The 21,177-nt window shown below is 51.8% G+C and overlaps 1 protein-coding gene across 3 annotated transcripts; it reads left to right on the top strand.

Annotated features, from left to right (window-relative positions):
• Positions 1 to 97: 97 nt before the first annotated feature.
• Positions 98 to 19,481, top strand: riox2 (ribosomal oxygenase 2). 3 transcript variants are annotated; one of them, XR_013815599.1, is made up of 11 exons: positions 138 to 400; positions 2,322 to 2,758; positions 5,983 to 6,102; positions 6,244 to 6,372; positions 6,464 to 6,567; positions 8,278 to 8,380; positions 18,354 to 18,522; positions 18,614 to 18,702; positions 18,849 to 18,983; positions 19,055 to 19,354; positions 19,398 to 19,481. XR_013815599.1 is itself a non-coding variant. In XM_079804945.1 (10 exons), the coding sequence occupies exons 2-10, from the start codon at positions 2,324 to 2,326 to the stop codon at positions 19,217 to 19,219; spliced, it is 1,449 nt and encodes a 482-aa protein (XP_079661071.1). In that variant the 5' UTR covers positions 98 to 400; positions 2,322 to 2,323; the 3' UTR covers positions 19,220 to 19,481. The 3 variants fall into 3 exon arrangements, 1 of the variants encoding a protein (XP_079661071.1); XR_013815600.1 differs by having other exon boundaries at positions 19,055 to 19,350; positions 19,398 to 19,476; XM_079804945.1 differs by having other exon boundaries at positions 98 to 400; positions 19,055 to 19,481.
• Positions 19,482 to 21,177: the final 1,696 nt, after the last annotated feature.

Genomic DNA, 21,177 nt, shown 5'->3' with positions numbered 1-21,177 from the left:
TGCACGTGTGCACGTGTGCGAGTGCTAAGACAAACTCCTGTGCTCTGAACGAGCAAAATACACGAGATACAGTGTTTTACATTCGCCGTGTGTGTGTGTGTGTGTGTGTGTGTGTGTGTGTGTGTGTGTGTGTGTGTGTGTGTGTGTGTGTCTGATCACGTGATGGTGTCCTCCGTGATTCCTCTTCTTTCAGACAAAACGCGATGAGCTCGTAATCACGACTTCATTAGTGTGACATTTCTTTTGGCACTTAATAAAAACAGCAGCGTAATAAAAACACACACTTTGCTGTGATTGTGGTTGCTACGTCAAAATCCAGGAACGGTTTGTGTAAATTTCTACCCGGAGCGTTTCGGATGTGACACGGGAGTCTGTACACGTGCACCTGAAGGAGCTGTCGGCGAGTAACGTTACATCTAATGTTTAATCTAGTGTGTGTGTGTGTGTGTGTGTGTGTGTGTGTGTGTGTGTGTGTGTGTGTGTGTGTGTGTGTGTGTGTGTGTGTGTGTGTGTGTGTGTGTGTGTGTGTGTGTGTGTGTGTGTGTGTGTGTGTGTGTGTGTGATCTAATGTTTGTGTGTGTGTGTGTGTGTGTGTGTGATCTAATGTTTGTGTGTGTGTGTGTGTGTGTGTGTGATCTAATGTTTGTGTGTGTGTGTGTGTGTGATCTAATGTTTGTGTGTGTGTGTGTGTGTGTGTGATCTAGTGTGTGTGTGTGTGTGTGTGTGTGTGTGATCTAATGTTTGTGTGTGTGTGTGTGTGTGTGTGTGTGTGTGTGTGATCTAATTTTTGTGTGTGTGTGTGTGTGTGTGTGTGTGTGATCTAATGTTTGTCTGTGTGTGTGTGTGTGTGTGTGTGTGTGTGTGTGTGTGTGTGTGTGTGTGATCTAATGTTTGTCTGTATGTTGTTATTGTGAGTTATTTTTTGGCATATTAATTATGACAGACACATGACAGTGTCTCAGTTGGATAATAAATATACGCTTCAATAACTTACTCCACTTTTATTTGTTAAGAAATTGTGGAAATGTTAAACATGTCTGGTCTTATTAGGTTTTTAAAGTGAAACCCTAACATTTAAAAAAGAAGAAAATAAAACAACATTCATTTGAAACATTAACTTCACTATTATTGCATTAGCTATTTATTTAAATTGCATTTTGTATTTTAATTTGACGATGCATTTTTAAATTACAATAAAAAGCAAATATCAAATGTATTTTTGGTTTTTGCACACAATATTTCTCCCTCATTCTGTCACGTGTTCTTCTATAAACGGACTAAATTCATTAGACGGTGATTAATAACAATAGTTAAAAGCTTAACTCAGTTATTTTAGGCTAGACGTTCTTTATGAACATTAATTCTCACTCCAGCTTCTCCACAGTGGCAAGAATGACATTAATGCTGCCATCCCATCCTGTTGATCACGAGTTTCCTAGTCGGAAATTGGACATGAAAGCCCTCTCAAGTCGTATTTACTACTGGGAAACTCTGAGATAAATGTGAAGGCGAGTTTGGCGTGTCATAAACTTGACATAGAGCGATTGCGGTTCTCTTCGTTTTTCCACTTTGACTTGATGCATATTTACATTTATGAATAATCATTTGAAGCATTTGTATGTCTTATATAGGCATGTGCCGGTATCAAATGTTCATGTTGCGATTAATTGCTGAAGCTTTTATCACGGTATACAGTATTATCACGATATTGAAATAAGTTGCAAAAAAAGTGTTGTCATACTATAACAGGTTTAATAACTTTCTTATAACAAAAGAACCAAACATTTAAATACAATAAAGCAATACACACAAATGTATAAAGTAAACAAATATTTAAAGCATAAATATAAAGAACAATAGGTAACACTTTACAATAATGTCTCACTTGTTGCCTCTGGCTTGGCGTGCTCAGTTGGGGACACTCAAATTTTTCAACTAAACATCGAAATAAATCTAATTATTAAACTAAATGAACCATATAAACTAAATTACTGATCTAATTATTGATCTAAAGCCCTGTTTACATCAGTGCGTTCCTCTTTGACGTGTTGTTCATTTTAAACGGTTGATGGGTAAAGTATTCTTAATATGCATTCTAAAAATCGGAATAATTCGTAATAAATAATTATTCACTATTTTGAAGTGCCCACGATAACAATATTGTGCATGTTCATTATTGCGGTATATGGTATTACCGTTTACCAGCACATGTCTAGTCTTATACACAGTAAAAATAGAATGTGTTTCACCAATCGTCAGCAGGCTGATATAGACAGCGCAGTGAATATTATGAAGAGCATATTTCTATATTTATACCGCAGAGATGCCAAAGAAAGGCAGAAGAGTGAAGAGGAGTGAAGGACAGAAGGAGGAGGAGGTGCCTGTCAAGCAGATGAAGATGGAGAACGGCTCCAGCGCTCCGCTGTGCTTCGACTCTCCTCAGGGTTTCTTCCAGAGTCTGATCAGTCCGGTCGGGCTGGACCAGTTCTTCCAGCATTACTGGGAGCAGAAGCCTCTGGTCCTGCAGCGCTCCGACCCGGCTCTGGCCTCATATTACCGCTCGCTCTTCCAGCTGTCGGACGTCCAGCAGCTCTGCGGCCGCGGCCTGAGATACGCCACCGACCTCAACGTCTGCCGCTGCGTCAACGGGAAGAAGAAAGTGCTGAACAAAGCAGGAGCGGCCCAGTTCAGCCAGCTGAAGAAGGACATGGAGGAGCGGAAGGCCACCGTCCAGCTGCACCAGCCGCAGAGGTTTAAGGTAGGGCTGTACGATTCATCCAAAAATAACCGAAACCGACATTCAGAACCTCTAACCGACGTATTTTTCCCATGTCGGTTATTTGGGTTTTCACGTGACTCCGCCCCGTCAGTCACATCAAGTGCAGTTTGCAGACACAGAGAGATGCAGGAACGGTTATCTGTGTTTATAGATGCTCAGAATCACTATAATAACTGCATGTTTTACACAGTTTATACAGGTCAGTTAATCGCCGTTCTTATAGCATATATGCACTGCCACCGACACACACGCACACAGAGACGGCGCGCGCAAGCCCCGTAGCCAGATCGCTTTCACTTTCGTGCTCATAAATTTTGTAAAGTAAATGCGTTTAAATGCTTGCCGGTTTCAACATTTAAAGCGATTGTGCACTATTCAAAAACAACAATACGTATCCGTTCAGTGCTCAGCGTTTTTCAGTGACACAGAGAGCCGAGTCGATCGCGTCTCTAACGCGCGCGCCCTGAAGGCAGATCTCTCACCTGCGGCCTCACAAAGCTTTGTCATTTGTATTTGTTTTAAGCCCTGCCTTGAAATGCACTTTTTCATTAGAAAAAAAATTCCACCTTTTAATAGTAGAAAATATTTACAGTACAAACCTTATCAGGAACTTACTCAAAAACCTTACGAGGGCAAAAAAAAAGAGAGCAAAATAATCGTTCATTAATCGTAATCGAGGTAAAAGGTTCAATTAATCAAGGTTTTTTTTTTTTTTTGGTCTAATCGTTACAGCCCTAGTTTAAGGTCAGCACCACCACAGTGTGCCTTGTGTGCCCACAGCGCCCGTCTGAGGTCATGTGTGTTCACAGCGCCCGTCTGAGGTCATGTGTGTCCACAGCGCCCGTCTGAGGTCATGTGTGCCCACAGCGCCCGTCTGAGGTCATGTGTGCCCACAGCGCCTGTCTGAGGTCATGTGTGTTCACAGCGCCCGTCTGAGGTCATGTGTGTTGGCAGCGCCCGTCTGAGGTCATGTGTGCCCACAGCGCCCGTCTGAGGTCATGTGTGCCCACAGCGCCCGTCTGAGGTCATGTGTGTTCGCAGCGCCCGTCTGAGGTCATGTGTGTTCACAGCGCCCGTCTGAGGTCATGTGTGCCCACAGCGCCCGTCTGAGGTCATGTGTGCCCACAGCGCCCGTCTGAGGTCGTGTGTCCACAGCGCCCGTCTGAGGTCATGTGTGTTCACAGCGCCCGTCTGAGGTCATGTGTGCCCACAGCGCCCGTCTGAGGTCATGTGTGCCCACAGCGCCCGTCTGAGGTCATGTGTGCCCACAGCGCCCGTCTGAGGTCATGTGTGCCCACAGCGCCCGTCTGAGGTCATGTGTGTTCGCAGCGCCCGTCTGAGGTCATGTGTGTTCACAGCGCCCGTCTGAGGTCATGTGTGCCCACAGCGCCCGTCTGAGGTCATGTGTGCCCACAGCGCCCGTCTGAGGTCGTGTGTCCACAGCGCCCGTCTGAGGTCATGTGTGTTCACAGCGCCCGTCTGAGGTCATGTGTGCCCACAGCGCCCGTCTGAGGTCATGTGTGTTCACAGCGCCCGTCTGAGGTCATGTGTGCCCACAGCGCCCGTCTGAGGTCATGTGTGCCCACAGCGCCCGTCTGAGGTCATGTGTGCCCACAGCGCCCGTCTGAGGTCATGTGTCCACAGCGCCCGTCTGAGGTCATGTATGCCCACAGCCCCCGTCTGAGGTCATGTGTGCCCACAGCGCCCGTCTGAGGTCATGTGTGCCCACAGCGCCCGTCTGAGGTCTGAGGTCATGTGTGTTCACAGCGCCCGTCTGAGGTCATGTGTGTCCACAGCGCCCGTCTGAGGTCATGTGTGTTCACAGCGCCCGTCTGAGGTCATGTGTGTTCACAGCGCCCGTCTGAGGTCATGTGTGTTCACAGCGCCCGTCTGAGGTCATGTGTGCCCACAGCGCCCGTCTGAGGTCTGAGGTCATGTTTGCCCACAGCGCCCGTCTGAGGTCATGTGTGTTCACAGCGCCCGTCTGAGGTCTGAGGTCATGTGTGCCCACAGCGCCCGTCTGAGGTCATGTGTGTTCACAGCGCCCGTCTGAGGTCATGTGTGTCCACAGCGCCCGTCTGAGGTCATGTGTGTTCACAGCACCCGTCTGAGGTCATGTGTGTTCACAGCGCCCGTCTGAGGTCATGTGTGTTCACAGCGCCCGTCTGAGGTCTGAGGTCATGTGTGCCCACAGCGCCCGTCTGAGGTCATGTGTGCCCACAGCGCCCGTCTGAGGTCATGTGTGTTCACAGCGCCCGTCTGAGGTCATGTATGCCCACAGCGCCCGTCTGAGGTCATGTATGCCCACAGCGCCCGTCTGAGGTCATGTGTGCCCACAGCGCCCGTCTGAGGTCTGAGGTCATGTGTGTTCACAGCGCCTGTCTGAGGTCATGTGTGTCCACAGCGCCTGTCTGAGGTCATGTGTGTCCACAGCGCCCGTCTGAGGTCATGTGTGCCCACAGCGCCCGTCTGAGGTCATGTGCCCGTCTGAGGTCATGTGTGTTCACAGCGCCCGTCTGAGGTCATGTGTGTTCACAGCGCCCGTCTGAGGTCATGTGTGCCCACAGCGCCCGTCTGAGGTCATGTGTGTTCACAGCGCCCGTCTGAGGTCATGTGTGTTCACAGCGCCCGTCTGAGGTCATGTGTATTCACAGCGCCCGTCTGAGGTCATGTGTATTCACAGCGCCCGTCTGAGGTCATGTGTGCCCACAGCGCCCGTCTGAGGTCATGTGTGTTCACAGCGCCCGTCTGAGGTCATGTGTGTTCACAGCGCCCGTCTGAGGTCATGTGTGTTCACAGCGCCCGTCTGAGGTCATGTGTATTCACAGCGCCCGTCTGAGGTAATGTGTGTTCGCAGCGCCCGTCTGAGGTAATGTGTGTTCGCAGCGCCCGTCTGAGGTCATGTGTGTTCACAGCGCCCGTCTGAGGTAATGTGTGTTCGCAGCGCCCGTCTGAGGTAATGTGTGTCCGCAGCGCCCGTCTGAGGTAATGTGTGTTCGCAGCGCCCGTCTGAGGTAATGTGTGTCCGCAGCGCCCGTCTGAGGTAATGTGTTCGCAGCGCCCGTCTGAGGTAATGTGTGTTCGCAGCGCCCGTCTGAGGTCATGTGTGTTCGCAGCGCCCGTCTGAGGTCATGTGTGTTCGCAGCGCCCGTCTGAGGTCATGTGTGTTCGCAGCGCCCGTCTGAGGTCATGTGTGTTCGCAGGACGAGCTGTGGCGTGTTCAGGAGCGGCTGGAGTGTTTCTTCGGGTCACTGGTCGGTTCTAACGTCTACATCACGCCCCGCGGATCTCAGGGTCTCCCGCCGCACTACGACGACGTCGAGGTCTGTCGAGTCTGCTCTCGGAAAGGTTAGCATCTTTTGTCACGGTGTGGGTTAGCAATAACTGAGGCTCATTCTACTGGGGTGTGTGTGTGTGTGTGTGTGTGTGTGTGTGTGTGTGTGTGTGTGTGTGTGTGTGTTCAGGTGCTGATCCTGCAGCTGGAGGGACAGAAACACTGGAGGCTTTACCAGCCCACCGTCCCTCTGGCCCGCGAGTACAGCCTGGAGCCCGAGGACCGCATCGGCCCCCCCACACACGACTTCATCCTGCAGGTCAGTGACATAACGGGGTTAAAGGTCAATCAGCAGGGACACGGAGAAGGCCAGCGTCATGTGCTTGAACACAGGAATGTGTTTCCTCTAGGCTGGTGATTTGCTGTATTTCCCCCGAGGAACCATCCACCAGGCGGACACGCCCTCAGACGTGGAGCGATCCACACACCTCACGCTCAGCACCTACCAGAACATGTGCGTCCGGTCACGCGTGTGCTCCTGTTCACGCTACACATGTGATGTATCAAATGTTGCTAAGCTTTTATCGTGGCCTACGGTATTATCACAAAATAATAAATTATTCAAATTAAGATACAATTTATACAAAACCAAATTCACTTTCTACAAAACCAAACTCCAGAATCATTTATTTCGAATGTAGTCAACAAAGGCCTATTATAGTTTAAATGATCAAAAGATTTGACTACACTGCAAAAAATGCTCTTCTTATTGAGTTGGAAATTGTACTTATCTTGTAAATGCATCTTGATTTAAGAATGTTTAAATATTTAGACTAGAAACAAGACAAAAATGACTAAGAAGAGCATTTTTTATGTGTTTAAAAAGTAGTCTCATGCAAAAAAATGCAATAATTAAAATTAAGATACAATTTATACTAAATTAATTTAAATAAAGCAATTCACTTTCTTCAAAACAAAAATCATTTCTGACAAACTTTGATATAAAATAAAAAAAATAACATTAGGCTATAATATTTAAACATTAATATGAAGCAAAATATGTTTGACTGGTACTATATTTATAGCATCTGAGCAGACATTTGTGAATAAAAGCTTTATTGATGTGACTCTAGAATAGAACACTAGAACAGAATAAACGGAATCCGCTGAATCCGTTGCTCTCAGAAATGAACAGTTTTTCATGAGCAGAATTATTGCTCAACACGTCTCTAAGCGATGCAGCTGAAGTAGCGTTACAGCGCTTCACTAGATGTGTGTATGAGTTGATGTGGGCATCGTCAGTTTTTGAATCTGAAAGAGCGATCCAGGGGCGTGGCCGCATTAGCGGATAATGAGACGCTCAGGAACGACTGACGTCACTCTCTTTTCGAACAGATTACATAAACACAGCATATTTGTTTTCGATTTGGTTTACAATGTTGAAAACCTGATATTTCAGTGTTTCTTTAGACATGTGTCTCATGTTTGTGAGACAAGTATTCAGTAAGCTGGAGTTAATTTCCTGAAGACGAAGATCTGAATGAACGTCTTTGACAGGCTGCAGATCACGCATCATGTGTGTTTGCTTTATTTTGCAAAAAGCTAAACATTTTGTTTTATTGTGACTGTACACAAAAACAGATTATAATGATGTATAACACTTGAGATGAGATTAGATTCAAGTTTATTGTCATTACACATGTACAAGTACAATGCAACGAAATGAAGTTTGGAGCAAGCCTCCGAGCCGCAGCTATTTAAAGCGCCGCCACACGCTCTCCAGAAATAAAGAAATGCAGATTGCTAAGCATACATGCAAACATTACATACATAGTACACACAGTACACGTGGTCACGTGATGGTATTTTTAGTTGGGAATAGTAAGGGAGATAGGAAGGAGGAAAGGGGAGGCAGACGGTTGGATGGGGGTGAGGTGTGTATGATGCGAGTAAGAGTCTTGAAGCTTCATGTGTTGTGTGAGAATGTTAGCCATAACTTAAGATGTTTTCAAACACTTGCCTGAATGATAAAAAATGACAGTTATTTGAGTCTCTTTGGCACTGATAAGAGAAAAGACCCTAACCTCAGAGATGAACCCTGACCACAACACAGTCCAAACTCTTGACTCTTAATGAGAAGACGGGTGAAGCATGAATATAATAATGTAAGCAGTGCGGTTCAGATATGAGTGTGTGTGTGTGTGTGTGTGTGTGTGTGTGTCAGGTCGTGGGGCGACTTCATGCTGGACGTGATTCCCGGCTGTGTGTTCGACTGCATGAGACGTGAGCGCGGGATGCGCAGCGGTCTGCCTCGTAACCTCCTCACGGTGAGCAGCACACACACACACACACACACACACACACACACACATCACACACATCACACACACACATCACACACACACACATCACACACACACACACATCACACACATCACACACACACACATCACACACACACACACATCACACACATCACACACACACATCACACACACACACATCACACACACACACATCTCACACACACACACACACACACATCTCACAATCTGCCTCCTCACGGTGGGCAGCACACACACATCACACACACACATCACACACACACATCACACACACACACACACATCTCACAATCTGCCTCCTCACGGTGAGCAGCACACACACACATCACACGTCACACACACACATCACACACACACACACACATCACACACGTCTCACAATCTGCCTCCTCACGGTGAGCAGCACACACACATCACACACACACTCGTCTCACACTCTGCCTCCTCACGGTGAGCAGCACACACACACATCACACACACACACATCTCACAATCAGCCTCCTCACGGTGGGCAACACACACACATCACGCACACACACATCACACACACACACATCACACACACACATCACACACACACTCGTCTCACAATCTGCCTCCTCACGGTGGGCAGCACACACACATCACACACACACATCACACACACACATCACACACACACACACACATCTCACAATCTGCCTCCTCACGGTGAGCAGCACACACACACATCACACGTCACACATCACACACACACACACGTCTCACAATCTGCCTCCTCACGGTGAGCAGCACACACACATCACACACACATCACACACACACTCGTCTCACACTCTGCCTCCTCACCGTGAGCAGCACACACACACACACACACACACACACACACGTCTCACAATCTGCCTCCTCACGGTGAGCAGCACACACACACACACATCACACACACACACACACACACACACACACACTCGTCTCACACTCTGCCTCCTCACGGTGAGCGGCACACACACACACACACACACACGTCTCACAATCTGCCTCCTCACGGTGAGCAGCACACACACATCACACACACACTCGTCTCACACTCTGCCTCCTCACGGTGAGCAGCACACACACACATCACACACACACACATCTCACAATCAGCCTCCTCACGGTGGGCAACACACACACATCACGCACACACACATCACACACACACACATCACACACACACATCACACATCACACACACACTCGTCTCACAATCTGCCTCCTCACGGTGGGCAGCACACACACATCACACACACACATCACACACACACATCACACACACACACACACATCTCACAATCTGCCTCCTCACGGTGAGCAGCACACACACACATCACACGTCACACATCACACACACACACACGTCTCACAATCTGCCTCCTCACGGTGAGCAGCACACACACATCACACACACATCACACACACATCACACACACACTCGTCTCACACTCTGCCTCCTCACCGTGAGCAGCACACACACACACACACACACACACACGTCTCACAATCTGCCTCCTCACGGTGAGCAGCACACACACACACACATCACACACACACACACACTCGTCTCACACTCTGCCTCCTCACGGTGAGCGGCACACACACACACACACACGTCTCACAATCTGCCTCCTCACGGTGAGCAGCACACACACATCACACACACACTCGTCTCACACTCTGCCTCCTCACGGTGAGCGGCACACTTGTCACACACACTCGTCACACACACTCGTCTCACACTCTCGTCTCACACTCTGCCTCCTCACGGTGATCGGCACACACACATCACACACTCGTCTCACACTCTGCCTCCTCACGGTGAGCGGCACACACACATCACACACTCGTCTCACACTCTGCCTCCTCACGGTGATCGGCACACACACACACATCACACTCGTCTCACACTCTGCCTCCTCACGGTGATCGGTACACACACACACATCACACACTCGTCTCACACTCTGCCTCCTCACGGTGAGCGGCACACACACACCCATCACACACACGTCTCACACTCTGCCTCCTCACGGTGAGCGGCACATACACACCCATCACACACACGTCTCACACTCTGCCTCCTCACGGTGAGCGGCACACACACACCCATCACACACACGTCTCACACTCTGCCTCCTCACGGTGAGCGGCACACACACACCCATCACACACACGTCTCACACTCTGCCTCCTCACGGTGAGCGGCACACACACACACATCACACACTCGTCTCACACTCTGCCTCCTCACGGTGAGCGGCACACACACACCCATCACACACACGTCTCACACTCTGCCTCCTCACGGTGAGCGGCACATACACACCCATCACACACACGTCTCACACTCTGCCTCCTCACGGTGAGCGGCACACACACACCCATCACACACACGTCTCACACTCTGCCTCCTCACGGTGAGCGGCACACACACACCCATCACACACACGTCTCACACTCTGCCTCCTCACGGTGAGCGGCACACTCGTCACACACACCCATCACACACTCGTCTCACACACTCGTCTCTCACTCTGCCTCCTCACGGTGAGCGGCACACTCGTCTCACACACTCTGCCTCCTCACGGTGAGCAGCACACACATCACACACTCGTCTCACACTCTGCCTCCTCACGGTGAGCGGCACACACATCACACACATCACACACACACACACACACACACACACACACACACACGTCTCACACTCTGCCTCCTCACGTTGAGCGGCACACTCGTCACACACACCCATCACACACTCGTCTCTCACTCTGCCTCCTCACGGTGAGCGGCACACTCGTCTCACACACTCGTCTCACGCTCTCGTCTCACGCTCTCGTCTCACGCTCTCGTCTCACACTCTGCCTCCTCGCGGTGAGCGGCACACACACACCCATCACACACTCGTCTCACACTCTGCCTCCTCACGGTGAGCGGCACACACTCGTCTCACACACTCGTCTCACACTCTGCCTCCTCACAGTGAGTGGCACACACACATCACACACTCGTCTCACACTCTGCCTCCTCACAGTGAGTGGCACACACACATCACACACTCGTCTCACACTCTGCCTCCTCACAGTGAGTGGCACATACACATCACACACTCGTCTCACACACTCGTCTCTCACTCTGCCTCCTCACGGTGAGCGGCACACTCGTCTCACACTCTGCCTCCTCGCGGTGAGTGGCACACTCGTCACACACACTCGTCTCACACACTCGTCTCACACTCTGCCTCCTCACGGTGAGCGGCACACACTCGTCTCACACACTCGTCTCACCACGGTGAGCGGCACACACTCGTCTCACACACTCGTCTCACACTCTGCCTCCTCACGGTGAGCGGCACACTCGTCTCACACTCTGCCTCCTCGCGGTGAGCGGCACACTCGTCACACACACTCGTCTCACACACTCGTCTCACACTCTGCCTCCTCACGGTGAGCGGCACACACTCGTCTCACCACGGTGAGCGGCACACACTCGTCTCACACACTCGTCTCACACTCTGCCTCCTCACGGTGAGCGGCACACACCCATCACACACTCGTCTCACACTCTGCCTCCTCACGGTGAGCGGCACACACGCATCACACACTCGTTTCACACTCTGCCTCCTCACAGTGAGTGGCACACACACATCACACACTCGTCTCACACTCTGCCTCCTCACAGTGAGTGGCACACACACATCACACACTCGTCTCACACTCTGCCTCCTCACGGTGATCGGCACACACTCGTCTCACACTCTGCCTCCTCACAGTGAGTGGCACACACACATCACACACTCGTCTCACACTCTGGCTCCTCACGGTGAGCGGCACACACACATCACACACTCGTCTCACACTCTGCCTCCTCACGGTGATCGGCGCACACACATCACACACTCGTCTCACACTCTGCCTCCTCACGGTGATCGGCGCACACACATCACACACTCGTCTCACACTCTGCCTCTTCACAGTGAGTGGCACACACACATCACACACTCGTCTCACACTCTGCCTCCTCACGGTGATCAGCACGCACACATCACACACTCGTCTCACACTCTGGCTCCTCACGGTGAGCGGCACACTCGTCACACACACTCGTCTCACACTCTGCCTCCTAACCTCCTCACAGTGAGCGGCACACACACATCACACACTCGTCTCACAATCTGCCTCGTAACCTCCTCACGGTAAGCGGCACACACTCGTCTCACACTCTGCCTCCTCACTGTGAGCGGCACACACATCACACACCCATCACACACTCGTCTCACAATCTGCCTCCTCACGGTGAGCGGCACACACACACCCATCACACACTCGTCTCACACTCTGCCTCCTCACAGTGAGTGGCACACACATCACACACTCGTCTCACACTCTGCCTCCTCACAGTGAGTGCCACACACACATCTCACACACTCGTCTCACACTCTGCCTCCTCACAGTGAGTGCCACACACACATCTCACACACTCGTCTCACACTCTGCCTCCTCACGGTGAGCGGCACACACACACACACATCACACACACACACACACACACACACACACACTCGTCTCACACTCTGCCTCCTCACGGTGAGCGGCACACACACACGTCTCACAATCTGCCTCCTCACGGTGAGCAGCACACACACATCACACACACACTCGTCTCACACTCTGCCTCCTCACGGTGAGCGGCACACACACATCACACACTCGTCTCACACTCTGCCTCCTCACGGTGATCGGCACACACACACACATCACACTCTGCCTCCTCACGGTGATCGGTACACACACACACATCACACACTCGTCTCACACTCTGCCTCCTCACGGTGAGCGGCACACACACACCCATCACACACACGTCTCACACTCTGCCTCCTCACGGTGAGCGGCACATACACACCCATCACACACACGTCTCACACTCTGCCTCCTCACGGTGAGCGGCACACACACACCCATCACACACACGTCTCACACTCTGCCTCCTCACGGTGAGCGGCACACACACACCCATCACACACACGTCTCACACTCTGCCTCCTCACGGTGAGCGGCACACACACACCCATCACACACACGTCTCACACTCTGCCTCCTCACGGTGAGCGTCACACTCGTCACACACACCCATCACACACTCGTCTCACACACTCGTCTCTCACTCTGCCTCCTCACGGTGAGCGGCACACTCGTCTCACACACTCGTCTCACACTCTGCCTCCTCACGGTGAGCAGCACACACATCACACACTCGTCTCACACTCTGCCTCCTCACGGTGAGCGGCACACACATCACACACACACACACACACACACACACACGTCTCACACTCTGCCTCCTCACGTTGAGCGGCACACTCGTCACACACACCCATCACACACTCGTCTCTCACTCTGCCTCCTCACGGTGAGCGGCACACTCGTCTCACACACTCGTCTCACGCTCTCGTCTCACGCTCTCGTCTCACGCTCTCGTCTCACACTCTGCCTCCTCGCGGTGAGCGGCACACACACACCCATCACACACTCGTCTCACACTCTGCCTCCTCACGGTGAGCGGCACACACTCGTCTCACACACTCGTCTCACACTCTGCCTCCTCACAGTGAGTGGCACACACACATCACACACTCGTCTCACACTCTGCCTCCTCACAGTGAGTGGCACACACACATCACACACTCGTCTCACACTCTGCCTCCTCACAGTGAGTGGCACATACACATCACACACTCGTCTCACACACTCGTCTCTCACTCTGCCTCCTCACGGTGAGCGGCACACTCGTCTCACACTCTGCCTCCTCGCGGTGAGCATCACACTCGTCACACACACTCGTCTCACACACTCGTCTCACACTCTGCCTCCTCACGGTGAGCGGCACACACTCGTCTCACACACTCGTCTCACCACGGTGAGCGGCACACACTCGTCTCACACACTCGTCTCACACTCTGCCTCCTCACGGTGAGCGGCACACACCCATCACACACTCGTCTCACACTCTGCCTCCTCACGGTGAGCGGCACACACGCATCACACACTCGTTTCACACTCTGCCTCCTCACAGTGAGTGGCACACACACATCACACACTCGTCTCACACTCTGCCTCCTCACAGTGAGTGGCACACACACATCACACACTCGTCTCACACTCTGGCTCCTCACGGTGAGCGGCACACACACATCACACACTCGTCTCACACTCTGCCTCCTCACGGTGATCGGCGCACACACATCACACACTCGTCTCACACTCTGCCTCCTCACGGTGATCGGCGCACACACGTCTCACACTCTGCCTCTTCACAGTGAGTGGCACACACACATCACACACTCGTCTCACACTCTGCCTCCTCACGGTGAGCGGCACACACATCACACACACACACACACACACACACACACGTCTCACACTCTGCCTCCTCACGTTGAGCGGCACACTCGTCACACACACCCATCACACACTCGTCTCTCACTCTGCCTCCTCACGGTGAGCGGCACACTCGTCTCACACACTCGTCTCACGCTCTCGTCTCACGCTCTCGTCTCACGCTCTCGTCTCACACTCTGCCTCCTCGCGGTGAGCGGCACACACACACCCATCACACACTCGTCTCACACTCTGCCTCCTCACGGTGAGCGGCACACACTCGTCTCACACACTCGTCTCACACTCTGCCTCCTCACAGTGAGTGGCACACACACATCACACACTCGTCTCACACTCTGCCTCCTCACAGTGAGTGGCACACACACATCACACACTCGTCTCACACTCTGCCTCCTCACAGTGAGTGGCACATACACATCACACACTCGTCTCACACACTCGTCTCTCACTCTGCCTCCTCACGGTGAGCGGCACACTCGTCTCACACTCTGCCTCCTCGCGGTGAGCATCACACTCGTCACACACACTCGTCTCACACACTCGTCTCACACTCTGCCTCCTCACGGTGAGCGGCACACACTCGTCTCACACACTCGTCTCACCACGGTGAGCGGCACACACTCGTCTCACACACTCGTCTCACACTCTGCCTCCTCACGGTGAGCGGCACACACCCATCACACACTCGTCTCACACTCTGCCTCCTCACGGTGAGCGGCACACACGCATCACACACTCGTTTCACACTCTGCCTCCTCACAGTGAGTGGCACACACACATCACACACTCGTCTCACACTCTGCCTCCTCACAGTGAGTGGCACACACACATCACACACTCGTCTCACACTCTGGCTCCTCACGGTGAGCGGCACACACACATCACACACTCGTCTCACACTCTGCCTCCTCACGGTGATCGGCGCACACACATCACACACTCGTCTCACACTCTGCCTCCTCACGGTGATCGGCGCACACACGTCTCACACTCTGCCTCTTCACAGTGAGTGGCACACACACATCACACACTCGTCTCACACTCTGCCTCCTCACGGTGAGCGGCACACACATCACACACACACACACACACACACACACACGTCTCACACTCTGCCTCCTCACGTTGAGCGGCACACTCGTCACACACACCCATCACACACTCGTCTCTCACTCTGCCTCCTCACGGTGAGCGGCACACTCGTCTCACACACTCGTCTCACGCTCTCGTCTCACGCTCTCGTCTCACGCTCTCGTCTCACACTCTGCCTCCTCGCGGTGAGCGGCACACACACACCCATCACACACTCGTCTCACACTCTGCCTCCTCACGGTGAGCGGCACACACTCGTCTCACACACTCGTCTCACACTCTGCCTCCTCACAGTGAGTGGCACACACACATCACACACTCGTCTCACACTCTGCCTCCTCACAGTGAGTGGCACACACACATCACACACTCGTCTCACACTCTGCCTCCTCACAGTGAGTGGCACATACACATCACACACTCGTCTCACACACTCGTCTCTCACTCTGCCTCCTCACGGTGAGCGGCACACTCGTCTCACACTCTGCCTCCTCGCGGTGAGCATCACACTCGTCACACACACTCGTCTCACACACTCGTCTCACACTCTGCCTCCTCACGGTGAGCGGCACACACTCGTCTCACACACTCGTCTCACCACGGTGAGCGGCACACACTCGTCTCACACACTCGTCTCACACTCTGCCTCCTCACGGTGAGCGGCACACACCCATCACACACTCGTCTCACACTCTGCCTCCTCACGGTGAGCGGCACACACGCATCACACACTCGTTTCACACTCTGCCTCCTCACAGTGAGTGGCACACACACATCACACACTCGTCTCACACTCTGCCTCCTCACAGTGAGTGGCACACACACATCACACACTCGTCTCACACTCTGGCTCCTCACGGTGAGCGGCACACACACATCACACACTCGTCTCACACTCTGCCTCCTCACGGTGATCGGCGCACACACATCACACACTCGTCTCACACTCTGCCTCCTCACGGTGATCGGCGCACACACATCACACACTCGTCTCACACTCTGCCTCTTCACAGTGAGTGGCACACACACATCACACACTCGTCTCACACTCTGCCTCCTCACGGTGATCAGCACGCACACATCACACACTCGTCTCACACTCTGGCTCCTCACGGTGAGCGGCACACTCGTCACACACACTCGTCTCACACTCTGCCTCCTAACCTCCTCACAGTGAGCGGCACACACACATCACACACTCGTCTCACAATCTGCCTCGTAACCTCCTCACGGTAAGCGGCACACACTCGTCTCACACTCTGCCTCCTCACTGTGAGCGGCACACACATCACACACCCATCACACACTCGTCTCACAATCTGCCTCCTCACGGTGAGCGGCACACACACACCCATCACACACTCGTCTCACACTCTGCCTCCTCACAGTGAGTGGCACACACATCACACACTCGTCTCACACTCTGCCTCCTCACAGTGAGTGCCACACACACATCTCACACACTCGTCTCACACTCTGCCTCCTCACAGTGAGTGCCACACACACATCTCACACACTCGTCTCACACTCTGCCTCCTCACGGTGAGCGGCACACACCCATCACACACTCGTCTCACACTCTGCCTCCTCACGGTGAGCGGCACACACCCATCACACACTCGTCTCACACTCTGCCTCTTCACAGTGAGTGGCTCACACACTCGTCTCACACTCTGCCTCCTCACGGTGAGCGGCACACTCGTCACACACACACACACTCGTCTCACACTCTGCCTCCTCACGGTGAGCGGCACACACCCAACACACACTCGTCTCACACTCTGCCTCCTCACGGTGAGCGGCACACACCCATCACACACTCGTCTCACACTCTGGCTCCTCACGGTGAGCGGCACACACCCATCACACACTCGTCTCACACTCTGCCTCCTCACGATGAGCGGCACACTCGTCACACACACACACACTCGTCTCACACTCTGCCTCCTCACAGTGAGTGGCACACATGTCTCACACACACATCTCACACACTCGTCTCACACTCTGCCTCCTCACCGCACACTCGTCTCACACACGTCTCACACTCTGCCTCCTCACGGTGAGTGGCACACACATCACACACTCGTCTCACACTCTGCCTCCTCACAGTGAGTGGCACACACACGTCTCACACTCTGCCTCCTCACGGTGAGTGGCACACATACATCACACACACGTCTCACACACTCGTCTCACACTCTGCCTCCTCACCGCACACTCGTCTCACACTCTGCCTCCTCACAGTCAGTGGCGCACACACATCACACACGTCTCACACACTCGTCTCACAATCTGCCTCGTAACCTCCTCATGGTGAGCGGCACACACACTCGTCACACACACACACACACACACACACACACACACACACACACACTCGTCTCACTCTGACCTGTAACAGTGGCTTTAACAGTGTTGGTGTTCTGGCTGTGTGTGTGTGTCAGTCTCCCAGTGGCGCTCCAGATGTGAATGAGCGGCTGTGTGCGCTCCTGCGGCGTTTGGCTGATGATGTAGAGCGGGAGAATCACGAGCTGCGCTCCACGGCTATGAAAAGAGACTTCATCTGCAACCGACTGCCACCATACCTGCTGGACCCGGCCGGTGCTGAGCCCGGTGAGTCTCCGGCTCTCTGTCGTGTGAGTGTGTGTGAGAGAGAGAGAGGGGCGGACGGCTGATGTCTGAGCTGTGTGTGTTTCTCTTCCAGCTGGGAACCCACCAACGCTAGAGGACACTGTATACATGCGGTTTAAAGAGCATCTTCTTCTAACGGTGGAGCCCAGTCAAGAGAACACTGTAAGAGACACACACACACACACACACACACACACACACACACTCTTTATATATATATATATATATATATATATATATATATATATATATATATATATATATATATATATAGCAAGCCCTTACTGTGTCCGTCTCCCTCTGATCAGGACGAGGCCACAGAGCTGGTTGTGTTTGTGTTACATTCTCTAAAGAACAAGAGAGAAACGCACATGATGGGAGCATCTGATGATGATGATGATGATGATGATGATGATGGCGAGGATGAAGAGGTGGTCTCACAGGTTTGTCAGCCACGTCCCTCAGACTAGTGTTGCTGTTGCTGTGTGTAGTTCTCACGTGGGTTGTGTTTCAGGGTCTGCGGTTCCCCCTGACACACGTGTCTGCGCTGAAGCAGCTGCTGAGCTCTGAGTGTGTCCCAGCGGCGCAGCTGCAGCTCCTGCAGGACGAGGACAAACTGGGGCTGATGCTGGGATTGTGGAGCGAAGGACTGCTGTGCGTCTGCCAAACATCGCAATGAGACGCCTGTGAACAACTTACACGATCAGCTGATCTGTGTGTGTGTGTGTGTGTGTGTGTGTGTGTGTGTGTGTGTGTGTGTGTGTGTGTGTGTGTGTGTGTGTGTGTGTGTGTGTGTGTGTGTGTGTGTGTGTGTGTGTGTGTGTGTGTGTGTGTGTGTGTGTGTGTGTGTGTGTGAGAACAGCGCCCGTGGTCATCAGAAATGGTCAGATCTGGAAGTTGTGTGATGACTTGTAGCTGAATAAAATATCACGAGTCATTTCCGAGTCCTGTGTGAAATACTGTGACAGCCTTTAGAGTATTCAGCAGGGATGCACCGAAAGCTTTTTTTAAGGACCGAGTACGAGTATCAATATTTTTTTTCTAGTACTTACCGATACATTTATTAATTAAAAAATGTTTTTTTGGATGATGATGTGGAAGTTTTCCAAGCACAACACAGTGAGACTAATGAATGAAGGACAGATGCTTTATTATTACTTGAATAAAAAAAGTATTATTTTATGTGCTTATCACAGATTAATGAATTGGGTTAGCACCTCTGCAGCTCATACAGAACACTGCTGCCAGGATCCTGAGCAGAACCAGAACTCATGACCATATCACACCAGTCCTCAGGTCTGCACACTGGCTTCCAATTACATTTAGGATCGATTTTAAAGTACTGTTACTTGTATATAAATCACTCAATGGCCTAGGACCTCAATACATTGCAGATATGCTGATTTAAATACAAACCCAACAGATCACTCAGATCATCAGGATCAAGTCAATTAGAAATACCAAGGGTTCACTCAAAGGAAGGAGAGTCTGCTTTTAGCTATTATGCCAGCCGTAGATGAACCAGCTTCCAGAACAGATCAGATGTGCTCCAACAGTAGCCACTCTCAAATCCAGACTCAACACACATCTGTGCACATCTGTCCAGACTCAAAACACATCTGTCCAGACTCAACACACATCTGTGCACATCTGTCCAGACTCAAAACACATCTGTGCACATCTGTCCAGACTCAACACAAATCTGTGCACATCTGTCCAGACTCAACACATCTGTGCACATCTGCCCAGACTCAAAACACATCTGTGCACATCTGTCCAGACTCAACACATCTGTGCACATCTGTCCAGACTCAACACACATCTGTGCACATCTGTCCAGACTCAACACACATCTGTGCACATCTGTCCAGACTCAAAACACATCTGTCCAGACTCAACACACATCTGTGCACATCTGCCCAGACTCAACACACATCTGTGCACATCTGTCCAGACTCAAAACACATCTGTGCACATCTGTCCAGACTCAACACACATCTGTGCACATCTGTCCAGACTCAACACACATCTGTGCACATCTGTCCAGACTCAACACACATCTGTGCACATCTGTCCAGACTCAACACACATCTGTGCACATCTGTCCAGACTCAACACATATGTGCACATCTGTCCAGACTCAACACACATCTGTGCACATCTGCCCAGACTCAACACACATCTGTGCACATCTGTCCAGACTCAACACACATCTGTGCACATCTGTCCAGACTCAACACATCTGTGCACATCTGCCCAGACTCAAAACACATATGTGCACATCTGCCCAGACTCAAAACACATCTGTGCACATCTGTCCAGACTCAACACATCTGTGCACATCTGTCCAGACTCAACACATCTGTGCACATCTGTCCAGACTCAACACATCTGTCCAGACTCAACACATCTGTGCACATCTGCCCAGACTCAAAACACATCTGTGCACATCTGTCCAGACTCAACACATCTGTGCACATCTGTCCAAACTCAACACATCTGTGCACATCTGTCCAAACTCAACACATCTGTGCACATCTGTCCAGACTCAACACATCTGTGCACATCTGCCCAGACTCAAAACACATCTGTGCACATCTGTCCAGACTCAACACATCTGTGCACATCTGTCCAGAC

This window comes from Gobio gobio, assembly GCF_949357685.1.
Source record: "Gobio gobio genome assembly, chromosome: 22".
In the NCBI taxonomy this organism is placed as follows: domain Eukaryota; kingdom Metazoa; phylum Chordata; class Actinopteri; order Cypriniformes; family Gobionidae; genus Gobio; species Gobio gobio.
Note: the sequence above shows the minus strand (reverse complement) of the source record. Positions and strands in the feature narration are given on the sequence as shown.

Coding starts and splice junctions, on each gene's coding strand:
- riox2 (XM_079804945.1), top strand. CDS start 2,324: ATGCCAAAGAAAGGCAGAAGAGTGAAGAGGAGTGAAGGACAGAAGGAG. Junction 8,381..18,353: donor TGCCTCGTAACCTCCTCACG/GTGAGCAGCACA, acceptor TGTGTGTGTCAG/TCTCCCAGTGGCGCTCCAGA. Junction 18,703..18,848: donor AGCCCAGTCAAGAGAACACT/GTAAGAGACACA, acceptor CCCTCTGATCAG/GACGAGGCCACAGAGCTGGT.